Genomic DNA, 24044 nt, shown 5'->3' on the forward strand with positions numbered 1-24044 from the left:
GAACGGCAAGGCTGTTTTTTTTTTTACTGTCAACTACAGCTGATTCAGAAGCAATTTACTTTATGCACAGCTGAAACTCATTATGAGAATCTTCCCACTGTATGTCTACAGCTGTTTCAAAAAAGGTCATCCTACAGATGTGAAAAGGTACTATGGGTAGTTTTAGTTTACCACTGTTGATCGAACTTCAGTGAATAATGGTATTTTAGAAGGAAAAGTCACGATACGTCCACTGGTGGTTTTCTCAAAATAGCTGTACACGACATGCCACCTCAGGAACCCAATTTTGCAAAATCAGCATTTCTTCAGACCAAGAATTCGATACCCCATTTATGACCATTGCAGCTGACACAGTTGCCCTAAACATAAGTTATGAAGGGCTTTTGTTGACGGTCTTATTGATAATGATGAAAAAGTAGCTTCTTCTAAGAAACATACCCAATTCAAGACCAGAGTGCAAAAACCATACCCTGTTTATAACCAAAATGGCCAAAATTGATACCCTATTTATGACCAAAACAGCTGAAAAACCTTACCCTTTGGGGCCGCACACACCTATATAGCCCATATAAGGGAGTATTCCCCTGCCGGCAGGATTCTTGGCTGCCAGGCATATAGTCACTGTTTATCAGTTGCTGACATCAGATTGCTAAGCAAACATCACTACCACTGTTTGCAACCTCCCTGACAACCATAAGACCCATTACAGGTGCTTACGATCTGTCATTACACTTCTTTAAATTATCTCCTTATGTTCTACATGCAACTGATCTCTCAATCTTCAATTCTGTTACTTATATGACATGTAACAGGATGTCTCTATATTTGCTGTTACATTTAGAAATAAATGCCTAAACTAATTAAATTGGGTGGTACTCAGACTAAATCAATCAACAACCCTGTAAATTTAACCCACATCCATCATTTGTGGATAAAAAATTGTATTCTCTCCTGGTATTCCTCTACTATATTTAACCTAATGTTCCAGCCTTGATAGATCTGTCAATTCCAGGCCTGCCCATGCCCCTGCTGGGGATTTGATGGGCATGTGACAGGTTGTAGATCCCCACCATAGGGCATTTGATCACAAAGGGTTGCAAAAGGTTGCCTGGGGGGTGGGGCATTTGACAATCAAGCCAAATACAGAGAATAATAAATCCGTACTTTTTAAAAACAAAAGCCTGCTATGTTAAACATCAAAAGGATTAACCCTATGTAAAGGATGTAGATATTAATTCTCTTTTTGACATTTAACCCATGGGAAACTAGCTCATGCCCCATCACCACCCTCAAAAATTCATGTTGGTCTTTCACGTGCATGAGAACTGATGTGGGAAGTAAGCATGATGTGGGTTGTTGGTTGAGACAAAAGGGCCTAGAAGGTCAAAGGTAAGTTATTTACATTTTCATAATGAAAACAGATTGTATATTTGTTTGAAGCGATAAGACTTCTTCAAAGAGTTTTTTTTTCAGCATTGTCTTTGTAATTTTGTCTTTGTTTTTGCAAAGACCAGACCAGTGTGCATAACTTTTGAAAATGTTTGAATCAATTTCAATATTCTGTCTACAACACCATACCATAAAGTTGAGTTCATGACTAACAGTCAAAATCAAACTGTAATAAGCTATTTACCAAATAGATGCTGTTTCTTTAACAAAATATTAGATCTTATATGGACACGAGTGTTTTACTGGAAAATGCACCACTCGTGAAATTCATACGAAACCACATCCGGGACTTGAGTGGTGTATTTTCCATATCCTCACTAGTGAGGATATCGATGATTTCACTGATGTCAAGTTTGTCTCTTAAATTGTTCTTAAGTTTGTTGGTGTATCATCGAAACATCTTCGGGTCTTCCTCAAAAGTCTTCGGCAACCTTCGGAATTTTTCGGAAAATGTTTAGCAACATGAGTGTGACCTTCAGATAAGTTTTGGAGAATCTTCTGCAATCTTCGGAAAATTGTCAAAAATGCCCTTATCAGTATGTCTATATAATAAAAAGAACATTACACTTTAGCTTGAAGATATGAATTTTATGTTCTCGTGGCAAGAACAATATCTCACTCATTTACTGCGCTCACTTGTGAGATATTGTTCTTGCCACTCGCACATAAAATTCATATCTTCTCGCCATTGTGTAATATCCTCTATGTATTAGTACTCATCAGAACATGGCAATATCACTATAAAATATAGTTTGGACGCCATCAAGCTTGAATTAACAGAGCCGTAACACCCAAAATTACCACATTGTAATTTGATATGAACTACACTTACTCATGTTTTGATACACAGGTTTGCTTTGAATACCTTCTACTTATAAAGTTTATGAAAGCACTGCCATAAATCTCTATCCTGTTTAGTATAAGTTGTTCACTGTAAACAAAATGGTAAATAAATCAAACACTTTGATGGCTACTTATCTATGTACAGTTCTGGTATCCACCTGGAATGTAGCTAGCCATTTTTGGCTTCCAAGCCTGTTTCATACCTCGTAAATGCAGTGCAGCTAGGAAAGGTGGGGGAAGTCAAGTAGGCCAATGATTTGTTCGATTCATGCCTTATTACAGCTCAAGGTGGCTTATATATTTGTAGTTTGCAATGGCCTATGGATAAGGTGAATTGCCGCTGATCAAACACGAGTTCAAGCATTTTCTTAAGACATGATTTTCTGCATTCATTTTAAAGCAGCCAATCAGAAACCAATTTTTTTGCTATCATGATTACTTTCGGTTTTTTTCACTCTTTCTACAAAATAAAATTGATATGTTTAGTGGGCAGGCCTTGTCGAACGTTGTACAAATACCTAAAGAAAAAGATAAAAATACTGTGAAAGCATTGCTTCGCATATTAGATAAAACAGTGAAAACTTTTAACAAAAGCTGCAACCACTGGTGCACCCATTACATTAAACAGTGCAATCTAAATAAATAACTAGACGTGGGAAAGAAACCCCAAAAAAAGGTTCAGGACACAAGCACTAAAATGGTTTCCTTGAGTAGTTTTTTTTTTGTTTTTGTTTTGCAGTTTTCTCTTCTTAGAATGTTTTCTTAATGAAGTCACCCCGAAAACTCGTTCTATGAAAAGAAATATAATTTACAAGAACTGAAAAAATAAATATACCAAGAAAGTTTGTAAGCCTGGGCTTACTGGCTTAAAGGGAGCTACGCCCCTGTCCATACAAAATTAAGTTCTCAGAGGAATAAAGATGATTTCATCAAATAAAGTTTTTGAAAGCATTGTCATAATCTCTATCCTATATAACATGAATTTTACACTACAGGAAATGGTAAATGAGACAATTAAAAATCCGTTGATTGTCAAATATCTCTGGTCCTATTTTTGGGTGGCTCTGAATACCTGAAAAAGTACTGCAAAGCTCCTGCTGGAGACCTTTTGAGGATAAACACCCTACATGTAACAGGTACCAATACTGCTTTTTAAACCACAAAAAGGTATGATGGCGATCCTATGCTCCACTGGGGGCTATAACGAATGATGATGAAAAGGTATGAAGAGCCCCCCCCCCCTGTCCTTTTTATACGGGAGTCCCTCCATTATAATTATTATGCTTAAGTTAGCAAGTTACTTATTATTATGACTATATATAGCTTCTGTTAAAGTTAGTGTGTTATTATTATAACTGTATATAGTTTGTGCTGACTCAGTAATGTAGATGCAGATGTAGATGGGTCAACTTCAAATTGATAAAATAGCTATTCATGTGTTTTGATACACCCCATCAAGACACAGTTATGGAACTGTGAGGCTCCTGCCATTTTGAGAACGGTCTATGGATAAAATGAATGGACAAGCAGTCTGGGCCCATTTTTCTGGTGTCTCCTGCATTGCTGCACCTTGTTCTCCAAAGCTGGTCTGTAACATCGGTGTGTTGATAATGCCAGGATTTAATGGAACACAAGTCAAAGGTGCAGGTAGCTCTAAGGCCAGTGCTTTAGACAGCCCCTCAATTGCCCACTTGGTAGCACAATAAGGAGCCACATGAGGCGAAACGCTTCTCCCCCAGCCGGAGCTAAAATTGACAACCACGCCTTTTCCGGCTTTGATCATCTCAGGCACAAAATGGCGAATAACATTTGTGGTGCCTTTGATGTTGATATCAATGACATTGTTAAACTCCTCTGCTGAAATTTGCCACAGACAAAGGTTATTATTGGTGACAGAAGCATTGTTCAGAAGAAGAGTCGGCGCTCCAAAGCTTGAAATAGTTTCTTCTGACCAACGTTTCACATCCGCCTCGTTCACAATATCAACAACAGTAAACTGCTTCGGTTTGTTTCCTTTACAAAACTCGTCGTTTAACTGACTTATCTTCTGTGTCGATCTTGCACATCCTAACACTACATGGCCTCTGGATGTGTACCATTTCACCATCGCAAGGCCTAAGCCCGAAGAAACCCCTGTAATAGCAATCACTTCTTGTTTGCTCGACGACATATTCGAAGACTAACGAAGACGGAATGTGTCTGGGGAAAAAAGACTGGAAACTAATGTTCTGTTACCATGGTAACTTCCGCCATAAAGGTTTTTTCTCTGAGTAGCGCAGTTACTTTGCACACAAAAACAGAAAGAATGCAGGAAGAAATAGAAAAAGCCAAAGCTTTTCTGCTAAAAACAAACACGACATCAAACAAAAATCTGTAAGTATGTACCAAATCCCCGTTATATGGCACAAGCTTACTTGTACGATGCTTACTTTTCCCTTTACTTCTGATCCAGGTATGACCATCTAAGTGAGGTGCTAAGCAAAATCTTAGACGAAAGACCGAATAACTGCATTGGTAAGGTGTCATTTCTCGAAATTTTTCTCAATCATTATCCTAATATTTGTCAGCTACTGGAGACTAACTTCTTTTCGGCTTTCGCTCTCAAGAGCGTGCATGTAAGCTTACTCTTGAACAATTTAAGCTTATGAACTACAGGTCAACGTTTGTACCATTTCAGTACCAGAAATTTCCAGCCTTTTTATGTATCAATGTATCATTCAGATCCAAAAGTTGCTATCTCCTCCACTTAGCAACCTGCAACCAGTTTACTTTTTTTTGAAAAAAAGGTAAAGTTCACGGATTATGGGTACTATTAAAAGGCATCCGCGGTCGAGTGTCGATCGTCATACCCTGGATCGACATCTCGATCAACACTCCATCGACTTAACAAATCGAATTTGGTTTAGCGTGCTCTGTACTCTTATCGACAACGATATGCGTCATCACAGTGGTCAAAATGTTGTGGACTCACGAGGCGCAGCCGAGTGACTCCACAACAAATTTTGACAACTATGATGATGCATATCGTTGTTGATAAGAGTACAGACCATGCTAAACCACATTTCGATTTGTTTTTTACTACAATATCAACCTCAAAGAAAATGTTTTTTCAGAGCGCAAGCTGACAAAGGCATTGCATGACACATTGACGCGGGCAGCATTGTCTAGACTTTTATCAACAATGGCAAATTAGCCAATCAGATTGTGAGATTAGTAGCAATTGTGGTAAAAATCCTGATCGATACTTGGTCGACACTCCAACACCTGATCAATATCTCGACTGACACTTGATCAACGCTCAGTCAACAGTTGGTAGTTGGCTGAGTGTCTACAACTCATTTTCGCACCGATTGAAAATTAGTTAAAATGCAACTGACTGTCAACTGAGATGTTGAGCGAGTGTTGAGCAAGTGTCAATCGAAGTGTCAATCGAGTATTGATTGAGTGTTAATCGAGGGTATTGATTGACACTCGACTGTGGATGCCTTTAGTACACATGATCCAAGTTCACTGTGGTAGCAGTTTACACGGTGAAATGCTCCACCATCGACTATCCACACAGACAATCACAAGTCCCCACCCTCTACAGTTTTTAAAGGAAGAAAGGATAAACAATAGTCAATGCAAAGCTTGGCCGGTGACCACTCCCTTAAGTGACCTGAGCTAATTAGATCATCACTGCCATCCCATTTGATATTCACACCACAACCTCCCTGACTGACATGGGAGGTGAGTCAGAGTGAACCCCCTAAGAATAAGTATAATGATTAAAGTGCTGACATAATGTCCCCCTAACAAATAACACAATGTCTCTTTACCCCTTTGAGAATGCCAAATTTCTTCAAAAACCCCTAAAAAATAACAAATGTTCAACAATCCTGACAGAGCAAACCACCTTAAGGTTACCATTTGAGAGGCGTCTCACGTGAAAGTGATGTAGTGCATCTGGTTTAAACTAAACCACTATTAACATCAAATTAAAGCTTGTAAAGCTGGTTATCAAACTATACCAAGAGTTTTGAAGTAAAATGAATTGTCAAGTTTCTTAATTATGACCTCCTAATGTGAGGGTTCAAATCACCTTTTGAAAGCTACAAGTCAAAGCGAATTTTGTTTTTCGTCTATTTAATATGTCTCTCACATTCTGGACCCAAAGTGCCAAAAAAAGAACATGTCTGCAATTTGCCATATTCAGTTTCTGTGAAAAGTTACAGAACATTTTTGAAATAGGATTAAAAAGATATGGAGTGATCATAGAAAAATCATTCTCTGAGAAAAAAATTTGGAAATAATAAAATTTGCAGACACGTTTTTGTTAGATATGTCAAAGTAGCTACAGTCCAAATTTGAGGGCAAATGAACAAATTCCCTTTAACTTGTAGCTTTCAAAAGGGACCCAATAGAAGATTCGGATGCTCACATTTAAAGGTCACGAAAAATTTGACAATTCATTTTACTTCAAACTTCTTGGTATAGTGTGATAGCCAGCTCTTAATAAGCTTCAATTTAATATAGGGGTTAAGGTCTAGTATCTACAGTTTAAACTGGACATGCTACATCGCTTGCATGCAAGGTACCTCTAAAAGTGCACTAAAGGTATACGGTATCCTTGATTGGAAATGACTTTCATAGCCCTTGTAGAAGGTCTCATCAATTCAGAGGAGTGAGGTGCTGGATGCAAACTGGAATGTCCCTCCCTGTGAAACCCCATTTGAATTGCTTGTTAAGGATGTATCAAAGGATGTATCGAACTTTGGTAAAATCTTGCACATAAACTGTATTAATATAATACTTTAACTGAGGGACTATGATCCTTGTACCACCTATAGTCTAAGGAAATTTTGTAATTTTACAAGCTATGGCTGCCCATGAAACTAATGCTTGGAAGAATGTCCATAGAATTTTTCAAGCACATACTACTTGTAGAAATACTGAAATTATGCAGTCTGACAAATAATTGATAATTATAATTTAAATATTATGGCTTACATATCACATCAATTGGTTTGGTTGTTCATCCTTTTTGCCGAAAACAGATATATTTGAAGATATTAGCAAAGATATAAGAAAAGGAAAGACTGAAGAGTCAGAGGTAAGTTTATTATGTTTACACTATATAATGGTAGTTTATATCGTGCAATTTCAAGTTACTCTTTCCTCTGTTCCGAGTCTTTGTGCAAAAGTTTTCACAAGAAAATGAGTTTAACTAGTATATAAAAAAAGTACAGAATTAAGACTCTTTTAAGATATTTATTACATGTTGTGAAATGTTTGTCAATTAAAATAATATTAATAGTAATAAAAAATAAAATAAATAGAAAAAATTAAAACTCTTTAAATTTGAATGGTTTTTCACAGAGATTTATTTGTATGTTCTCAGCTATACAAACGAGGATAAAAGCCACTGACAGTAGGTTAAGTTAAAAGTTTTTAAATATATCCAAAATACCATTTTCTTATCAATACTGATTGGAACCTTTTTAACCTTGTGACTATCAGATAAAATATTCCTGCCAATTGCAACTCACTCCTTGGGTGAATCTCATGGCAGCTGTTGGGACCTTGAAAATTTTGATTTCATCTCTCTTTTGCCAAGGGAACAAAATCTAACTTTCAGTTTTAACTAACACACAGTCTGGTGCCTGCATTGTTCATTATGTTTAATAAACAATGCCTTTAAAAATCTTTGATAAAATTTTCATGTCTTTGATTTAGAAAAAGTTATATCAAGTTGAACATCCACTCTCTCAGTCAGATAAAAAAAATCGACTTAGTGCAAACTGACATTGCTGAAATTAATTCATGAGTGATCCATTTATTTTTGTATGGGTGAAGCTTACACTCTGATGGTCTAGCTAAGAAGTTTGTTATTTTTTAAGAATCGTGTGACCCAAAGGAATTCTACTAGAAAGACTGGGCACTAGTGTAGAGCCTATACATGTAGATGTGGATATTTGGTACATACTAAAACAGATAAACATATTAAATTATTGTTTTATAATGGTAATTGAGTGAAGTGAAATTTGGTCTGAAATCATATGAGTGATTTCAATGTGAAATAACAAGTATGATTTCGATCAGACTAAAATTACATGACACAAAGTTCAATATTTGCCACTTTATTTACATCAATTTTTAATTGCCTCAGTCAGCACCAACATTTTATTGATCCAGTAGCTGGTTTGTTAAAAGCAGAACCATGCAGAAACACATTTAAATCTCATTTTGTATGCAAAACAGAAAAAGATGCAATTTAGGGCACAAAATAGCGTGATTTGTGAATAATTTGAGTTCTAGCCTTGAGATCTGATTGGTTAATTTGTTTTAGTGTTCCATTCTTATTGGCTGCTGGGAAAAAGATAGAGCACAAAAATAGTACAATTTGAGAATAAATCAATTGAAATTTTTATTCCTTCACTATCTGGATCATGTGTACTAAAGGCATCCACAGTTGAGTGTTGATCAATACTCTCCATCAATACCCTCGATCGACATCTCGATCAATACACAGTTTGATCAATATCGCTATTGATACTTGGTTGACACTCAATCAACAGTCGGTCAAGTGTCGACCAACTCGTATGAATCGATCGAAAATTAGTCGACTGTCAACCAAGAGGTCGATGGAGTGTTAATCGAGTGCCAACCAAGGTGTTGATGGAGTGTCGATCAAGTATCGATTGAGGGTCGATCAAGGGTATCGATTGAGGGTATCAATCAAGGGTGTCGATCAACACTCAACTGCTTATGTCTCTAGTACACATGACCCCACCATTTTAGTCAAAAACTAGTTGAAAATTTGCGACTAAAGAGGAGGAAATTTTAGTTGTTGAACATTTACCCACAAATGCATGCGATCATATCTTTTGCAATTTCAAGTGCTGCAAACAGTTGTTTGACGGAAAATTATTAGAAAAAATGTCTGGTAAGATGTAAAAGCAGAAAATCTCTTTTGTTGGAAGTCATAGGGAGTCAAACAAGGAATTCCGGAGGGTTGAAGTAAAAAAACCGAAATCTGGAAGGGAGGGGGGGGGGGGGCGGTTAAGGACTTTGGAATTCAGAGGACATGGGGGGTAGAGCATTTTGGAATTTCCTAAGGCTAGGGAGACTTAAAATGTTCATGCCAACTGTGGTAGGGTATGGATATTTTCTGGAGTAACCCAATGGATGTAATAAAGGTTGAAACACTTATCTAACAAAAACACTTATGCCATTTTGGGCAAATTAGAGCTGGCCCGACATGAACACACACCCCAAGTAAGAAACTTATAATTTGAGAGTGAAGTTATCTCTAAACATAATGTAACACTGACTACTTGTACTCAAGAGGCTCCCACAATAACTAACCAGGTTATTGCTCAGCAAACTTTGAGATAGAGCACTTGCGATGATAATTTATAGTTAAAACACAACACATTGTATTTCAAAACATAGAGGGAATATTTGAGAGTAAGATGAAAATGTTACTCTAAATATCAAAATACTATTTTCTAGTCAAAAATTCTCAAATTAGTTTAAGTTTGATTGCACTGACAAAGTTGTGTAAAGCAGATCACCTTTCATCCTAGGGCAAAAAGAAAAAACATGCTAGGCAATGTTTCTCAGTTTTAACTCAAAGCAATGAACACAGTTACTCAAAATAAATTTCCCCTCTCTCTTTCATGTCTTTTGTAAGTTGTATAATTTGAAGTTTAAGAAGCCGAGTAGTTCAATTCAGAATGTGTAAATTCATCTATTAAGTGTTGCTGTTCACATGAAGCGTCAACAAAAAGTCTTCTCCATTCTTGCCTAATAGAGGCCCCTTTTATTGAATACCCAAACCTCAGAGGTATTTTTTTATGATAATAACACCCCACCACTGATTCCAGTGTGTGCACATTACAATATACTCCCTTCCTCAACTCAAAACTAACATAAACTAAGCACACCAGGAACTACTAAAAGTTTTTTAAACTTTAATAGCTAGTGCAATAATTTGTTTAGGGCAAGTAAAGTGTTCTAGAGAAAATTACCATCCAAAAAAAAAAACAAACATTAACTAAAAAATGAAAATATGAAGACCATCTCCCGATAAAGCAGCCTGGGATATATTGAACATCCGGGCCCTTCCTAATGAAGATATCAAAATTAAACAATGGCATAGGATGTTAAGTGCTCACATGTATGCAATGTGGACCTATTTTTATATCAGAGGCCCTTGATATAAAATTCAGAATGCTATTTATCATACTTGATGGTCTTCAGTTTGCCAGGGGAAATTATAATAAAAACTTAATACACGAGTTATGATATCTAGCATGCCTGATACATAACAAACTAGCATTCTATCCCACATTTTACAATATTTTTAACGTTACTCATCCATTGACAATACTTTGTTTTAAAGAAAATATCAAAAATACAAATTTAATACTTTATTCCAAAATATTACAGGAAGTCACAGACGACAAGGAAAGCAAAGAAGTTGCTGAAGTACACCAGAAGTTGTTTGAGGTAAGGTCGTAATTTCTTGACTCTTGGATACATGTGTACTGGTAGTTTGAATCAAGCTGGTAGCTAAAACTGTGCCCCCCCCCCCCCCCCCCCACAGACTTAATCACGCTTTGTGTCAATATTTTAATGGTTTCACCTCCTCTCTCTTTTGTAAATCCGACCAAATCTTTGTGGTTTGTGTACTCAAAAATAGCAACTGGCATATCTTAAACACAGGCATTTAATTTACCGGTACCTTCCTGATAGACTATGAGTAGTCCCTCTTTCGCCTAGTCCGTCGTGTGTGACAGAAAACTGCGAGAAGACTACTCATAGTCTACCTTCCTGAAGAAGTCTGTCGTAGAGAATTTTAAACAAGTTTTGCAACCTCAGTTCACAGAGTTGTTGGCTTCACACTAAAAGCTAAAGTGAGTTTCAACTTGACTCAAGTTCGATAGATAGATAGATAAATTTTTATTAGCAAACTCATTGCAGCCGCTGGAGCGGCTGAATTGCGAATTACTTTAAAATAAAAAAAGAATTATATTATACAAGGAAAAATATGCAAACTATTTATAATTAAAAATATGGCTCATGGTTCACTTAAAAATCTCAAGTCGCACTTCAAAAAACTTGGCTTCACACCTGACGACAAAGTATATTAATTGAAGCACACCGTCAAGCTATCATTTTTTTTTTTTGCAGTAAAATCAGTCATACATATCACAAATGGTATTATTTGGCAGTAACATCAGTGTGTAAATTAGTGAGGCCTTTGCAATGGAAGAGCGTTTTTTGTAGTTTCCTATTTAATTTGTCATTTCTTTTAAACTTATGAGAAGTGCATAGATATTTTGGGTTGTTAACAAGTACCTAGACGCAACGCGGTTTATGCAAAGTTTTTGACCTGGTTGAAACTTGAAATATCAGCTGGTTTGCTATTTGCAGAACTGCATTCAGGTGTTGGATGATATGAAAAGCAAATTATATTTACTTGGTTTAAGCTGGCTGTGAAAATGAAATTCAAGCAACAAGTTGTTCAGCTGGGTATTCATCAGAATTGAAGCACTGCTGCACATCATTTTTAGTTGGCTTCCATTTCCTACAATAGGAAATGGTTTGGTTCAGTGTGTTGTGAAGTGTGGTGTAGACCATACTTGACAGCGTACTTTGGCTTCTTTGAACTATGAAAGTTTTCATGCTCACTAAGTAAAGTCCAAGTAAGTACATTTTATCCCTTCCCACTCAAAGTAGATTCCAAGTGCACTTAGATTATACTTACAAGTTCTAGTGTGAAGCCACCAAGTGTTGTTCAGGGTTGGTACATTTCACTGACCCCTAGTCCATGGACTACCCCAATGGACCTGGTCCATGGACTACTTGAATGGACTACTTGAATGGACTACCCATGGACTACCCTAAATGGACCACCCTGAAATTTGTGGCAAACATAAATTTAATGATGCTAGAACCCGAACAAAAGATGCGAGCGATCAACAAACACAATTATGGAACACTTGCGATGTAACAGATTTAATCCCCAACTCAACCTTTGCCACAAAATATTACAACCGAAATAAAGGAAATGAGTTGCTTTTCTCATTCCCTGTCATGGCATAAAGAACTGGCTCACAAGTCAGAGATGAATGCATTATATATGCAAAATTTCCACTTACCATCTAGCGTGGTTTCCATATTGGACCATATTGTGAGTGACCGTGAGTGACTTGTGGGCAACTACTGCGCCTGCTAGCTACACTCATTTGGCCAGCGGTAGACATGCATGATGGCGGTGTATGGGAGGTGTATGGGGGGGGGGGGGGGGTTCTGAACACTGCAACACCGTAAAAAGAAATTAACAAACACCGCATCACCGCAAGAAAAGTCAATGAAACACCATCACCGCAACTCGTATTTTTAGTGCCATGATTCGTTCATCTACACTTAAAACAATACTTTTATACCTCAACAATTTTCCACAAAATAAACACATCACAACGCTTTTCATTGCGGATGTGTCGATACCACTGATGCCTGTAAATCAGCTTTCTTGCTCTTGTGAAGAAACCTTGCGGGAAGCTAGGAAGCAGATGAGATCCCTCCCTTGTTTCTGTCCTCGTTCCTCCACATGTCTACCGAACACTGAGCTCCGGGTGGCAGAGGTTGAGTTACTTGTCAAGTTATGTATAAATAAAAACAGCTTCGGATTGGTAGCCGAAGCATATTGAAGATTGACTAGAAAGTGATGGTCTGTATTTTGTTACAAATTATTAACCTCAATGGTACGTGTTTGTCATAAATTAGCATGGATTAACAAAGTTTACATGCTAAATTTAGGTCAGATTTAGGTTTGAGAATGGTAAATCAAAAAACCCCAGCACTGCAAACAATTTCATTTCACTGAACACCGCAGCATGAAAAACACAAACATTGCACACCGCAGGCTTTGAGATCACCGCAACACCGCAAGTTGAGAATTTATTCACCGCATCACCGCATTAAAAAAACATCAACACTGCAACACCGCAAATCCCCATGTCCCCCTCTATGGGTGTATGGGGTTATGGGAATGTCGTGTCTTATCATGTAGGTAATAAAAGAAAAACTCGCTCGGATCCAATATTTTGTAACAAAGGTCCAGATGTTAAGGTAGGAAAAGTTTGAGGATTAAATCACGACTGATCGATCGCATCTTTTGTTCAGATCGTTAAATCTGTTACATCGCAAGTATTCCGTAATGTGTTTGTTGATCGATCTCATCTTTTGTTCAGGTTCTAGCATTGTTAAATTTATGTTTGCCACAAAGTTCAGGGTGGTCCATTTAGGGTAGTCCACGGACCAGGTTTATCGGGGTAGTCCATGGATTAGGGGTCAGCGAAATGTACCGACCCTGTTGTTCACTAATTTTAATATTTAAAAAAGTTTCCAAAAACAATCAGTTTTAGAACTTAATGTGAGTCAGTTGTTCTGCATTTGTCCTGTTTTGTATTTGATAATGAGTTGCCTTCTAACATTGACAAAGTAGCTAACAATCCCCAAGCTACATCTTTATACATGTGGACAAGTAGGCAGTTGAACTTTGAATGAAATAGTTTAAATGAGAATAGCAGGAGCTGTACGTGCAGATATTTGATTAGAACCTGTTATACGAATTCATATGTTGATAGTAAGAATTATATCGGTATGTTACAAGTTTTCTTGAAGAGTAGTATACAGGTTGGATATTTCCAGGCAGAACACATGATTGTTTGAAACAGTTAATATACAGATTTAGGCCAGCCTAAAAGTGTAGCTCCTGGGCTGGGATGTTCAGAGCCCGATTAAGCTAACCCAGGAAAAGGTAGAATTTTGATTTCATGTAATTTTGTGGTGAGGTTTTCTGTATATTCTTTGGCCTTCTGTTTTGCCTTCTGTTTTGAGTTTTAATAATCACCATATACACAAAACAAAGTAGCAAAAAACATTTGTATAATTAGAAGAAAAAGTTATAATTCAATCAACTTTTAATCCTGGGTCAACGTTAACCGGCTTCCAAACAATCCCGCTCTGTTTTCAACAAGTTAAGCTGACATAAGCCTGCAATCCAATTGAAAACCAGAACTTGGTCAGCGGCCAACTTCAAAAAAACACGTGACCTTGATGAGCTGTAAACCTGAGCCCGCGATATGGTCATGTGATACTGGTCAGTGGATACATTGTTTTGACAGGTGTCAATTGATCATAACATGGATGTCCAATATCAAAGAAGTACACGGTAAACTAAGGCTGCATGTCTCTGTTAACCTAATATTTGGAGTATGGCTGCCATGTTGCACGACTCCGTCATCGTCATCGCCGTTGTGTGTACGCGCCCACAAGCAATACCGCTAGCCATGATAATGGGCTTCCTTTTCTTTCCCACATGAGTATGGGGCTCCGCTTGGTGGCCCTTTGGGCTGCCGGAGCTCCGCTATTAAGCACCGGTAGTGTACATGCCAGCTACTTTTGTTAGTGCACACATGTTCCACTCATCAAGCAATGCTTGGATTACATACCATAAGTGCAATAGGGATGAAACAAAAAAAAATTGACAAGTTGTTTACTCCTGAATGTCTTGTTTCTAGGGATGTTTGTTTAGCTGTTTTTCAGTTAAAACTACGGAAATGTGGAAATATTTCCAAGGTCTGTCAAAAGTTGATGATAAAAACGAGGATAAAACAGTAAAATCGGTCTGCGATCCTGAGGAGGTGTCACATAAATGAACCAGAACAAGAAATTTCAACATGAAAATTATGTCAAGCTGGGTGTCCATGATTATGAGATCCTGAAAAAACAGAGGCTTGTGAATCATTGCAGAGATTTTTTGGGGTGAGGGGCGGCATCTTTCGGGGTGAGTGAACTTTACACCAAGCGAGTGCATTTTGAGAGTCACTTGCCCGAATGGCGAGTGCAGTTGAAATGTAGTTTCCAACACTGCCTAGAGGGGTTGGGCAGCTCTTAATTAGTTTACTCAAGGTTTGTAGCATCTATAATGTAGAGTCAGTCTCAAACAAAGAGACATCTACAGTATAACAAAAATTCAGTCTCAAACAGGAAGGTCACAAAAAGTGATTTGACTTACCTGGGAACAGTGTTCTCTCTAAACTTTCAGAAAAGTCCTTCATCTTGTTTATTTATTACTTGCCAGTCAAAGGACTTTTCCTACTTTTTAGTGACCTAAAAATGGGTCGCTCCACTTCGACCTATCAGAGTTGCTATGAATATCCTTTGGAGACAGAACTGTTAACAAAATGTGACTTGCAGTTGACTTCAACATGGGGTCGATTGCGAAAGCAATAAATATGTTAAGAAGTCTCAAAGGCCACGGAATATTCTATATTGCAGGGCTACCAGCACAAGACAGTTGAAGCGTGTCTGTCTGGAAGAGATGAGTTTGTTTCTGCCCCAACCAGAGCTAAGAAAGGCTTGATTTGAGAGCTAGCTCAGCACGCTTTTGGTTTTTTAAATGGAGAGAACAGCTGCATGTGGTTCCGCTGATTTCGCTTATGAAAGATCAGGTCCCAAACCAAAATTCCGATGGCATTTCAGTGTCTTTTGTAGGAGACTGTTCAGAACAACAGTCACAGGACATTTTAGTTATTAAAGGTATCAATACGTACTTGCAAAGGTAATCTGAGACACCAGCTGAAAGTCACGACCACTCCTTATTTTTTGCGTGAAACACAAGTGAAAACATTTCAAGCGAGACAAGTCAACCTCGTGACTTTGTCACTCACTCAGCTGCTTCACGACCTTCACAAAGCTACTTTGCAGCCTAAAACCTCATAGAGCTGCTTGCTTCAATGTCGACTTATGGGAAGTCTACATTCTCCCTTGTTTTCAGCACAATAGGTAAAAGAGCATTTCAAACTGGTAGTGCAATCAGGTGAATTGCAGTCATGTTGATTAGGTCTGCTCAGCACACCACACGGAATAGAAATTTACCCCATTCGTCTCAACTAAAGTGCTGTCCTTAAATTCAACTTTTGCATGTAGAGACTCACTTCATGGCATACATTTCTTTGTACAAACTGGCAAGTTAAAAGGGGTCCCATATTTTTATGAGTTTTCAATGGATTCTTACAAAACCTCACATATAATTCACTAAATTTGGCATTGATAAATTGAGCGTTGAGGCTTTTTTTGGTTTGAATGAAAAAATTGGAGAAGCGTGACATCGTAAAATGTCCATTCGCTATGTATTGAATACTCAATTACACGCTGTGGAACTGTTTTATTGTCAAGGCTTCTCTCAACATGTCTTCTGAAATAGATTTTAAACACTCTTGACCTGAATAAGAAGCATTTCATGTACAGAGGGGTGCCTTTTGAAGTTTTCTATCACGACATGTACATGTAGTATGTTGGTCAATTTAGCAACACAAGTTTTCTCAAGCTGATACTTACAGGGAAGTTAAAGTAATGGATTTCCTGTTGCTTGCATATTAAATATTTGTTTGCCCTAAAATTACTGAACATTATGTACATCATCTGCACATCATATGGCAAGTGTCTCACCAACCTAATACAGACTAAACTACTGTTAATTGTATTAAATCAAGATTAGATGTTGTTCCTTCCCCTTAGTTGTTTGTTTTCTTTCTTATTTATTTTTTGTATTTAAGTTTTCCTTTTCGTTTTTTCCCCCTCTCTTTTTTCTTTTTTTCCCTGTTTGATTTAATGGTAGCTAACTTATGCTGTCAGAATTAACTTGTTTCCTTTTCTTTCGTTATCCTATTTATAAGTATGCAAGTAGTAAACTGGTGTAAATAAGTAGTGTATATAATTGTAGTATGGATGAAGTAATAGTACAATACATGTACTTTGTTATTGTAATTTATAATTTGTGATACATGTAATTTGTTAAAGGTGTGTTACTTTAAATAAAAAAAACAAACAAACTAAAAAGAAAACAAAACAAAAAAATATGGTAAGTGTCAAGCTAAGAACAGTAGACAGTCTTTACTTATAAGTAGAACTAAAGGTAATTCCATCGAAGTCAAACTCACAATAGATTTTCTTTCAAACTTTACCTGTTGGCTGCTTATTTCAAGAGAACTTAAAATTTGAAGTAAAAAGGGGGGTCCCGGTATTCAGTTAGGAGCGGGAGGACCTTCAATAAACCCCATATTTCCTTAAATTATCTGCTTTCAGAAAAGTTTATATCTGAACCATTCACCTTACCCTTTAAGAGAGCAGAAGTATAGGGAGAAAGTTAAGACAGAAATGCAACAATGGATGTATTGCATTAATGTACGTTTCATGATAAAGGAACTCATATTTAGAAGACAGGGATACAATATGTTCCAACCACACAGTGTTCTGGGGCCACATACTATCTTATACGAGGGCTAACTAAGCTCTCATTTTCCATGATAATTTTTTACTCTGCAATAGAAATTGGTCCATATTCACTGTATAGAAAGAAGGTGATCTCTGCATTTAAACTAAATAAAATATTTGTAGGTCCCGCTATTCGTTTCTGAGAAAAAAACAGTGATTTTTCTCTCACAGGCCAAGCTGTTTAGAAAAAGCCACCATTTTGTATATGTGCACGCGCTCATGAGTGCACACTAATGATGCAAAATTGTGCGCAGTAGGGATGTGCAATGCGATTCTGAGGAATCACCTTAACGGCCCAGTTTTGATTTTCATTATAAGCCAATTCTATTTTGTTATTTTAATTTGTTACTTGTCTAGAAAGACGGTGATGGTGAAGGAGGCGAACCCGAGACAGAGGAAGATGTTGAGACTCCTCTTCCTGATCTCATGAATTTAACTTTTTACTTTGAACAAGCTGGAATTGGACTGAGCCGTGAAGAAATGTTTAGAGTATTTCTTGCATTAAAGCAGCTAGTGGACACTAAGCCATTACAAATGGTCCGTTTCTGGGGTAGGAAAATTATAACATACTACAGTTCATTTTCATTTTGTAATATCTTGCTAAGCTAGATAATTGTAATACACCATTTGTAATATCTTGCTTGTGATGCTAAATTGGAAGCCTTTGCAATGGTAAAGGGCAGAAAACTGTACTTAATTTTCGCTTGTAAGTCCATTAATAATCTCTTGATGCACCTGTTTCATTGTTTGTTCAATAACAATTTTCATAATAATTTTATAATACTAGGTCTAAGCATAATATTCGGGAATCATCGACTCATAGAAGATGGGGACATTGGACCACTCTAAATTTTGCTGCAGATGTATGGAACTCCTTAGACGTTACGCTTAGAAAATCGCCAACCATAGCAGCATTTAAGAGTGGTCTTTCCAGAGCCGAATGTTAATTTTAAGGATTTTTGATTTCTGATTTATACCTTTACTGGAACCTCCCTGTCACTTGAAATCTGGAGCAATCCTGACAGCTCTACACTACTCGGCTATACTAATACTTGTCAGCCTCAAACTTGGTGTGAATATGTAACAATTAAATTGTACGCCTCAACTTTGGCTTCATCAGCTATCACCTCATAGAAATTGAGAGCGACTAATCTATTGATTGTTTTAGCATAATTCTAACTGAAATTTACAGTTGCCAATTATTTTCTGACATATTATCAAACTTCGCACCTTAGAAAGATCACTCGGATTGAATTGTCATTTGAAATAGCAGTTGTGTGTGTTCGTGCATTATTTTTTTCAATGATTTCAATTTTTTCTTTTAAGTGAAGAAAATGTTAATGCATGTCCTTCGTTTAACCTTCAAAACTTTGGAAAAACAAAAAAAACATTGCCATTTCGTAGATGACTTCTGGCCACTGCACACAAAAGGTTGATAACATACAATCACCTAGCCAATCAGATTGCAGCATTTGCATTAGTGTACAGTACTAGTAGAATTCTACCAAATAAAAACTGTTATTTTATGTTCCACTGAAAGTGATTGGTTGTGATTTTGCAGGTAAAGTTTTTGGAATTGAGTCCAATTATTATATAGCTGAAGTAGAATACAGAGAAGGAGAAGAGGAAGAGGATGAAGAAGATGAAGAGGTAACTATTGATTAAATTTATTTTAAATACTAATAGTAAACATGTATCAAGGTCTTTTGGAGATATGACAAACACAATATAACATTTGACAGCAAGATGACAGTAGTAGTTTTTTAAAAAGAAAAAACCTCTTAGTTGTTGGGTCTGGAGTATGTAATGTTGGATTAGTGAGAGATGTATGCGTGCCACACCAATAAACTGGAGCTACAGTGAACAACTAATTAAATTTCCCCCTGCTGGCCCTGTGAGCAGAGGAGAGTGACCATCAGAGGGTATCGCCAAAAACATTTCATTGTGGAAATTGTGCCTGGAATTTAGATTAGTCGAAAAATCCAATGGCTTTCCATCAAAAAACAAGCCAACCAGTTGAGTAGTCATAGGCGATCCTGTCGATGCAAGAATTTCAGTATCAAGCAAGTAGTAAAAAAAGGGAAGGGGGGGTCCAGATCCCCCTGACCCTCCCCCTGGATCCGCCACTAGCTCCTGCCTGTTTTTTTGCAGAGTTTTGAGGGCAGTTAAAACTCAAAAAAAGTCCAAGCCAATTTATGTTTTACAATAACTGTCTAATTTCTTGTATGCTGCCTGGTGTATTTATATCATTAATAAGAGTACAGACGGATAAAATTGTAATTTATGCAACCTTTCAAGTTCAACTTTCAGCTGTCAAACTGTCAACTTTTTAACCAATGAGATTTTATGGACTTTTTTAAGTAGCCAATCAAAAGTGAGAAAAGCTATTGACAATGTTCGCGTCATTTTGAACAAAATTCACTTATCTTGTTTACGGCAAGCTCACAGCGTCTTTTCCCCTGATTTATTCCTGGCATTTGACCATTTTGGGGTCTTGCTATTGTGCAGCTCGTGGTTCCACAATCACTTTGACAATGTTATGATGCAATTAATCATCAATAAGAGGACAGATGCATAAAGAACTGACATCAATTTGTTAATTTGTGCAAAATTTTTTCAGACAAGGAAACCTTTTAAATTTTGCTCCAGACTTCCTTATTGGTTTCAGCACCAATGCAGGATAAATCTTGATCAAGTAGCACTTTTTGCGCTGAATACCCTCTTCTTGTTGAAGTGGTTTTTATTGTCAAAACTGAAGAAACTTTGATCAATGGTGGTAGCTTCAGCTAACAGCATGTAAAGATGCAGCTGCTATTCCATGAGGATTTATAATAAACCATTGACGCCTGTGCCTGTGAGCGGTAGCCAGCTGGGATGAACGGCCTTTGTTCCACTTCTGACATCATCACCGGTGACCAAAATCGGCATCACTTATACTTAAGTTCTGCAGGAGAAAAAGATCTTTCCAATGATACTCTGGTCAGAGTGATTGGGTCAATGGAGCCTGAAATTTGCACAAACAATGCTCAAAAATTTGGGTGAAAAACTTTTATCAAATTTCCCTGAACTAGCCTTGGCTACTCCATGGTAAGAAGTGCCCGTCTCCATGACACTTTCTCAGGAATTCTTGAACTGAAAGCAAGCCCAGTAGAAAGTCAATCACTGCAGCAAAAAGATATAAGAACATGAGGAAAAGGAAAGGCAAAAGAAAAAAATTAAACTAGTGAGACAATCTCAGATAGTGCAGAGTGCAATTTACCGCTCTGATACAGTAGTCACACAGGTCCTCACCCATGCTGTTCTCTCCCTTGGTAGCCTCTAGGCCTTTTGCCCTTTGCAGAATATGAGTGGACAAAAACTTGATACAGCATACTCTTAGCAGTGTATGTTTCATGTTTGTATTTTCAAGGCCCAAAAATAAATTACAATAATAATATTACCGTTTGTCAAGATGGCTTTGAATTTTATTGACAGTAGTGTTTTACATTGAGTTTCGTTCATTTTAAATTCTGTAATATGCAGAAATTGAAGTAGCAAATGTGACAATTTTACTTTTCATCCAAACATTTGTAACTTGATACTTTTGTTTTCATGGCCAAGGTATGCAACATGATACCCTTGTTTCCTTGAAAATGAAAAAGATGTGTGTTTGTTTTACTCACTGCTGGAGATAAATGGAATAAAGTTAAATATCTGATGAAAAATCAAAGAGGAATGATTTTTTTCATTCAAAACGATAAACAAGAACTAATCTAATTATCAAATAGTCATGTTAAGTCACAGAATAGAGCGTTCTTATTCTGTTGCTACCTTTGATGTTAACAATAAAACCATATCAAACTAATACACAATGTTAGCGATTAATACAACTGAGGAGTGTTTCAACAATAACTAGTTTAAGATTTGAGTGAGGGCAACCTCTACAATCTTTACAATTACAATTGACTCTTAAATTGAAACACTTTTGGAAGGGAATCGTGCAAGTTGTGCAAATCTCCTGTGATTAGGCGATTAACAGTTTGACAGCTCAGGATCATACTAGGGTGCTGAAAAAGAGAAGCACAAACCAAACAGGAACTTTTAGGTTTGCCCAGCTGCACTTCATTTCCAACTTTATTACTTTAAATTTACAACGGCAAAACTTTAAAAAAATCCAGGTGATAAGTTGGTAGTCAGTAATTGGTTTTGTTGTTTTGTAGCAGGGTGAAGGTGAAGGTGATGATCAGGCAAAGGAAGAAGACAAAGGAGATGAAGGTACATAGTAGAGACTGTGGATCAGAACTTAATTGTTATTTTTTTTTTGGAAATGTAGTTGTTAATTTATTACATTTTTATTCCTTTTCCTTATAGATGAGGAGGGTGGTGAAGAAGATGATACTCCCAAACCAGACTGGAAACCTCCACCAGTTATTCCGAAAGAGGATAACAGAACTGGCACCAACAAGAGAACTTTCTTTGTTACAACTGAACGTAGGTGCCATAGTTATGATGATTTTCAATACAGAATTAAATTAACTCATATAGCTAGTAGGGGCTAACTGAAAAACCTTGCGATTTCTTTCGCCTCTAGGCTCCAATTAACAATAAAAATTAGTACTTTTCTTATTATTTTGTTTAATCAACTTGTAATGTGTTTAATATTTCTCAGTCATGTAATTTATGTTAACACATGTCAATACAGATTTTTTGTTATTTTGCAAGTTATAATTATTTATTTGTAAATTTCATTATTAAATTCGTAAACTTACATATACAACAGCTTATTCATGAGGGTCCCCAATAGAATTCTTAAACCAATCACAGAGAATAATTTCAAACCTATGTTCTTCCAAATAGTGACTTTCTTTTTCAAAAACATTTAAATAAAGTTGTTGTTTTAATTTGTAGTTTCCCAATCATGACCATGCCCCTACATCTGTTAATAAAGGTACCATAGACTCTATTCCAATACGAGGGATCAATCCCAGGGTCGCTTTGCAGAGTTTGACATCTCTGTGTAATTTGCCATGTGCTTTTATACTTTGTGTATGCTTATTTTTATTGCAAGATATATTGTTTTAAGTTCTCTAAGCAATGGCTTTCCAGGTACAAAGTTTGAAATACTTTGTCTTCATGTAGCTTACTTGCATTCTATTGTGACGCCCGACCCAGCCCAGCCCGACTGTTTAATTGTCTTGATCCAGCTTTTCCTCAGAGACTGCGGTAACTTCAAGAAATTAAAGTTATACATTTGTCTAGTAGATGTTTCTTGCATCAATTTGATCGAGCACGTTCAAAAGCAAAACAACATTTACTACAGGAGATTGTGCTGCTTGATGTCCACAGTTGATTTTGTCGAGGAACATGGAAGGAAGTGGCAACAACATCATATCACAATCACAGTAAATTGCCTAGAGACAGACTTGTTTAACCTTTAGATTAATGTTGGAATAAATACTACTTGAAATTGTAGCCTGAAGGCTATTATAAAACATTGTGGGTTTGGCAGTCGCAGCATGATGCTATTAGCTTCGCTTTGAATTCGATAAAGTTCAATGCAACAAATTGCTTGATTAGAGAGGACCCCGCTCCCTGGTGTTCTTAGTTCTTAGAAGCATGTGACTAGACCCAACCAGGGGGTGGGAAGATAAGAGACCCTGGGAATGAGGTTGAATTATTAGCCTTTTCAAGGATCTCAGTGGAAGGGGAGGGAGGCGAGCATGCTGATGGGTATTACATGTGGCTCTCTACTAACTGAACTTCTGGCACAGGTGAGACCAAAATTGGTGTTCAGATGCTCCACCTTATGGTCATGTTAGGCTATCTTACTCTCATCCCACTAAACTAGATTGTATGTTCCCTGCAATTTTTATTGCATTGAAAGATGAACTTACACCTGACACTTAGTAACTGACAGTTGTGCTGTTGGGTATTACACATTGCTCTCTCCTAACTGAACTTCTGGCACAGGTGAGACCAAAATTGGTGTTGAAATGCTCCACATTAGGGTCATATTAGGCTATCTTACTCTCATCCCACTAAACTAGATTGTATGTTCCCTGCAATTTTTATCGCATTGAAAAGATGAACTTACACCTGACATTTAGTAAATCAGAGTTGTGCTGTTGGAAATTAAAGATCATTAAAGAGAATGTTAAAATGCAACTACAAATACCTCAATTTTAAACAGTTGCAAAATGTCACATACTGAGCTGAAACAATGAGAGCCCATTCTTGTATGCAACCTTTTTTTGGAATGTCCAAGGTGGTCCTTCAACTGTATATGAATCAATTCTCTACTGTAGTATTCTAGAAAGTTTGTTGAATGTGACAAACTTGCACAGTCAAAATGGACACAACGTCCTTTGTGGAAATTAGACATGGTGATGGAAATAAAAGACCAACTGAATTTTAGTAGCAAGACTGGAATTTTACTAGAC

At 37.0% G+C, this 24044-nt stretch overlaps 1 protein-coding gene and 1 pseudogene across 1 annotated transcript in view; one reads left to right on the plus strand and one right to left on the minus strand.

Annotated features, from left to right (window-relative positions):
* Positions 1-4530, minus strand: LOC145466036 (uncharacterized; annotated as a pseudogene).
* Positions 4529-24044, plus strand: part of LOC145466033 (radial spoke head protein 4 homolog A-like) — a 24501-nt gene continuing 4985 nt past the window's right edge. Inside the window, exons 1-8 of the mRNA XM_081449815.1 lie at positions 4529-4665; positions 4745-4806; positions 7329-7384; positions 10726-10785; positions 17983-18175; positions 19187-19275; positions 21825-21879; positions 21976-22095. Of these exons, the coding sequence (XP_081305941.1) occupies positions 4529-4665; positions 4745-4806; positions 7329-7384; positions 10726-10785; positions 17983-18175; positions 19187-19275; positions 21825-21879; positions 21976-22095 (772 nt within the window). The remainder of the gene's footprint in view (positions 4666-4744; positions 4807-7328; positions 7385-10725; positions 10786-17982; positions 18176-19186; positions 19276-21824; positions 21880-21975; positions 22096-24044) is intronic.

Source organism: Orbicella franksi, chromosome 13 (assembly GCF_964199315.1).
Source record: "Orbicella franksi chromosome 13, jaOrbFran1.1, whole genome shotgun sequence".
NCBI classification, from domain to species: domain Eukaryota; kingdom Metazoa; phylum Cnidaria; class Anthozoa; order Scleractinia; family Merulinidae; genus Orbicella; species Orbicella franksi.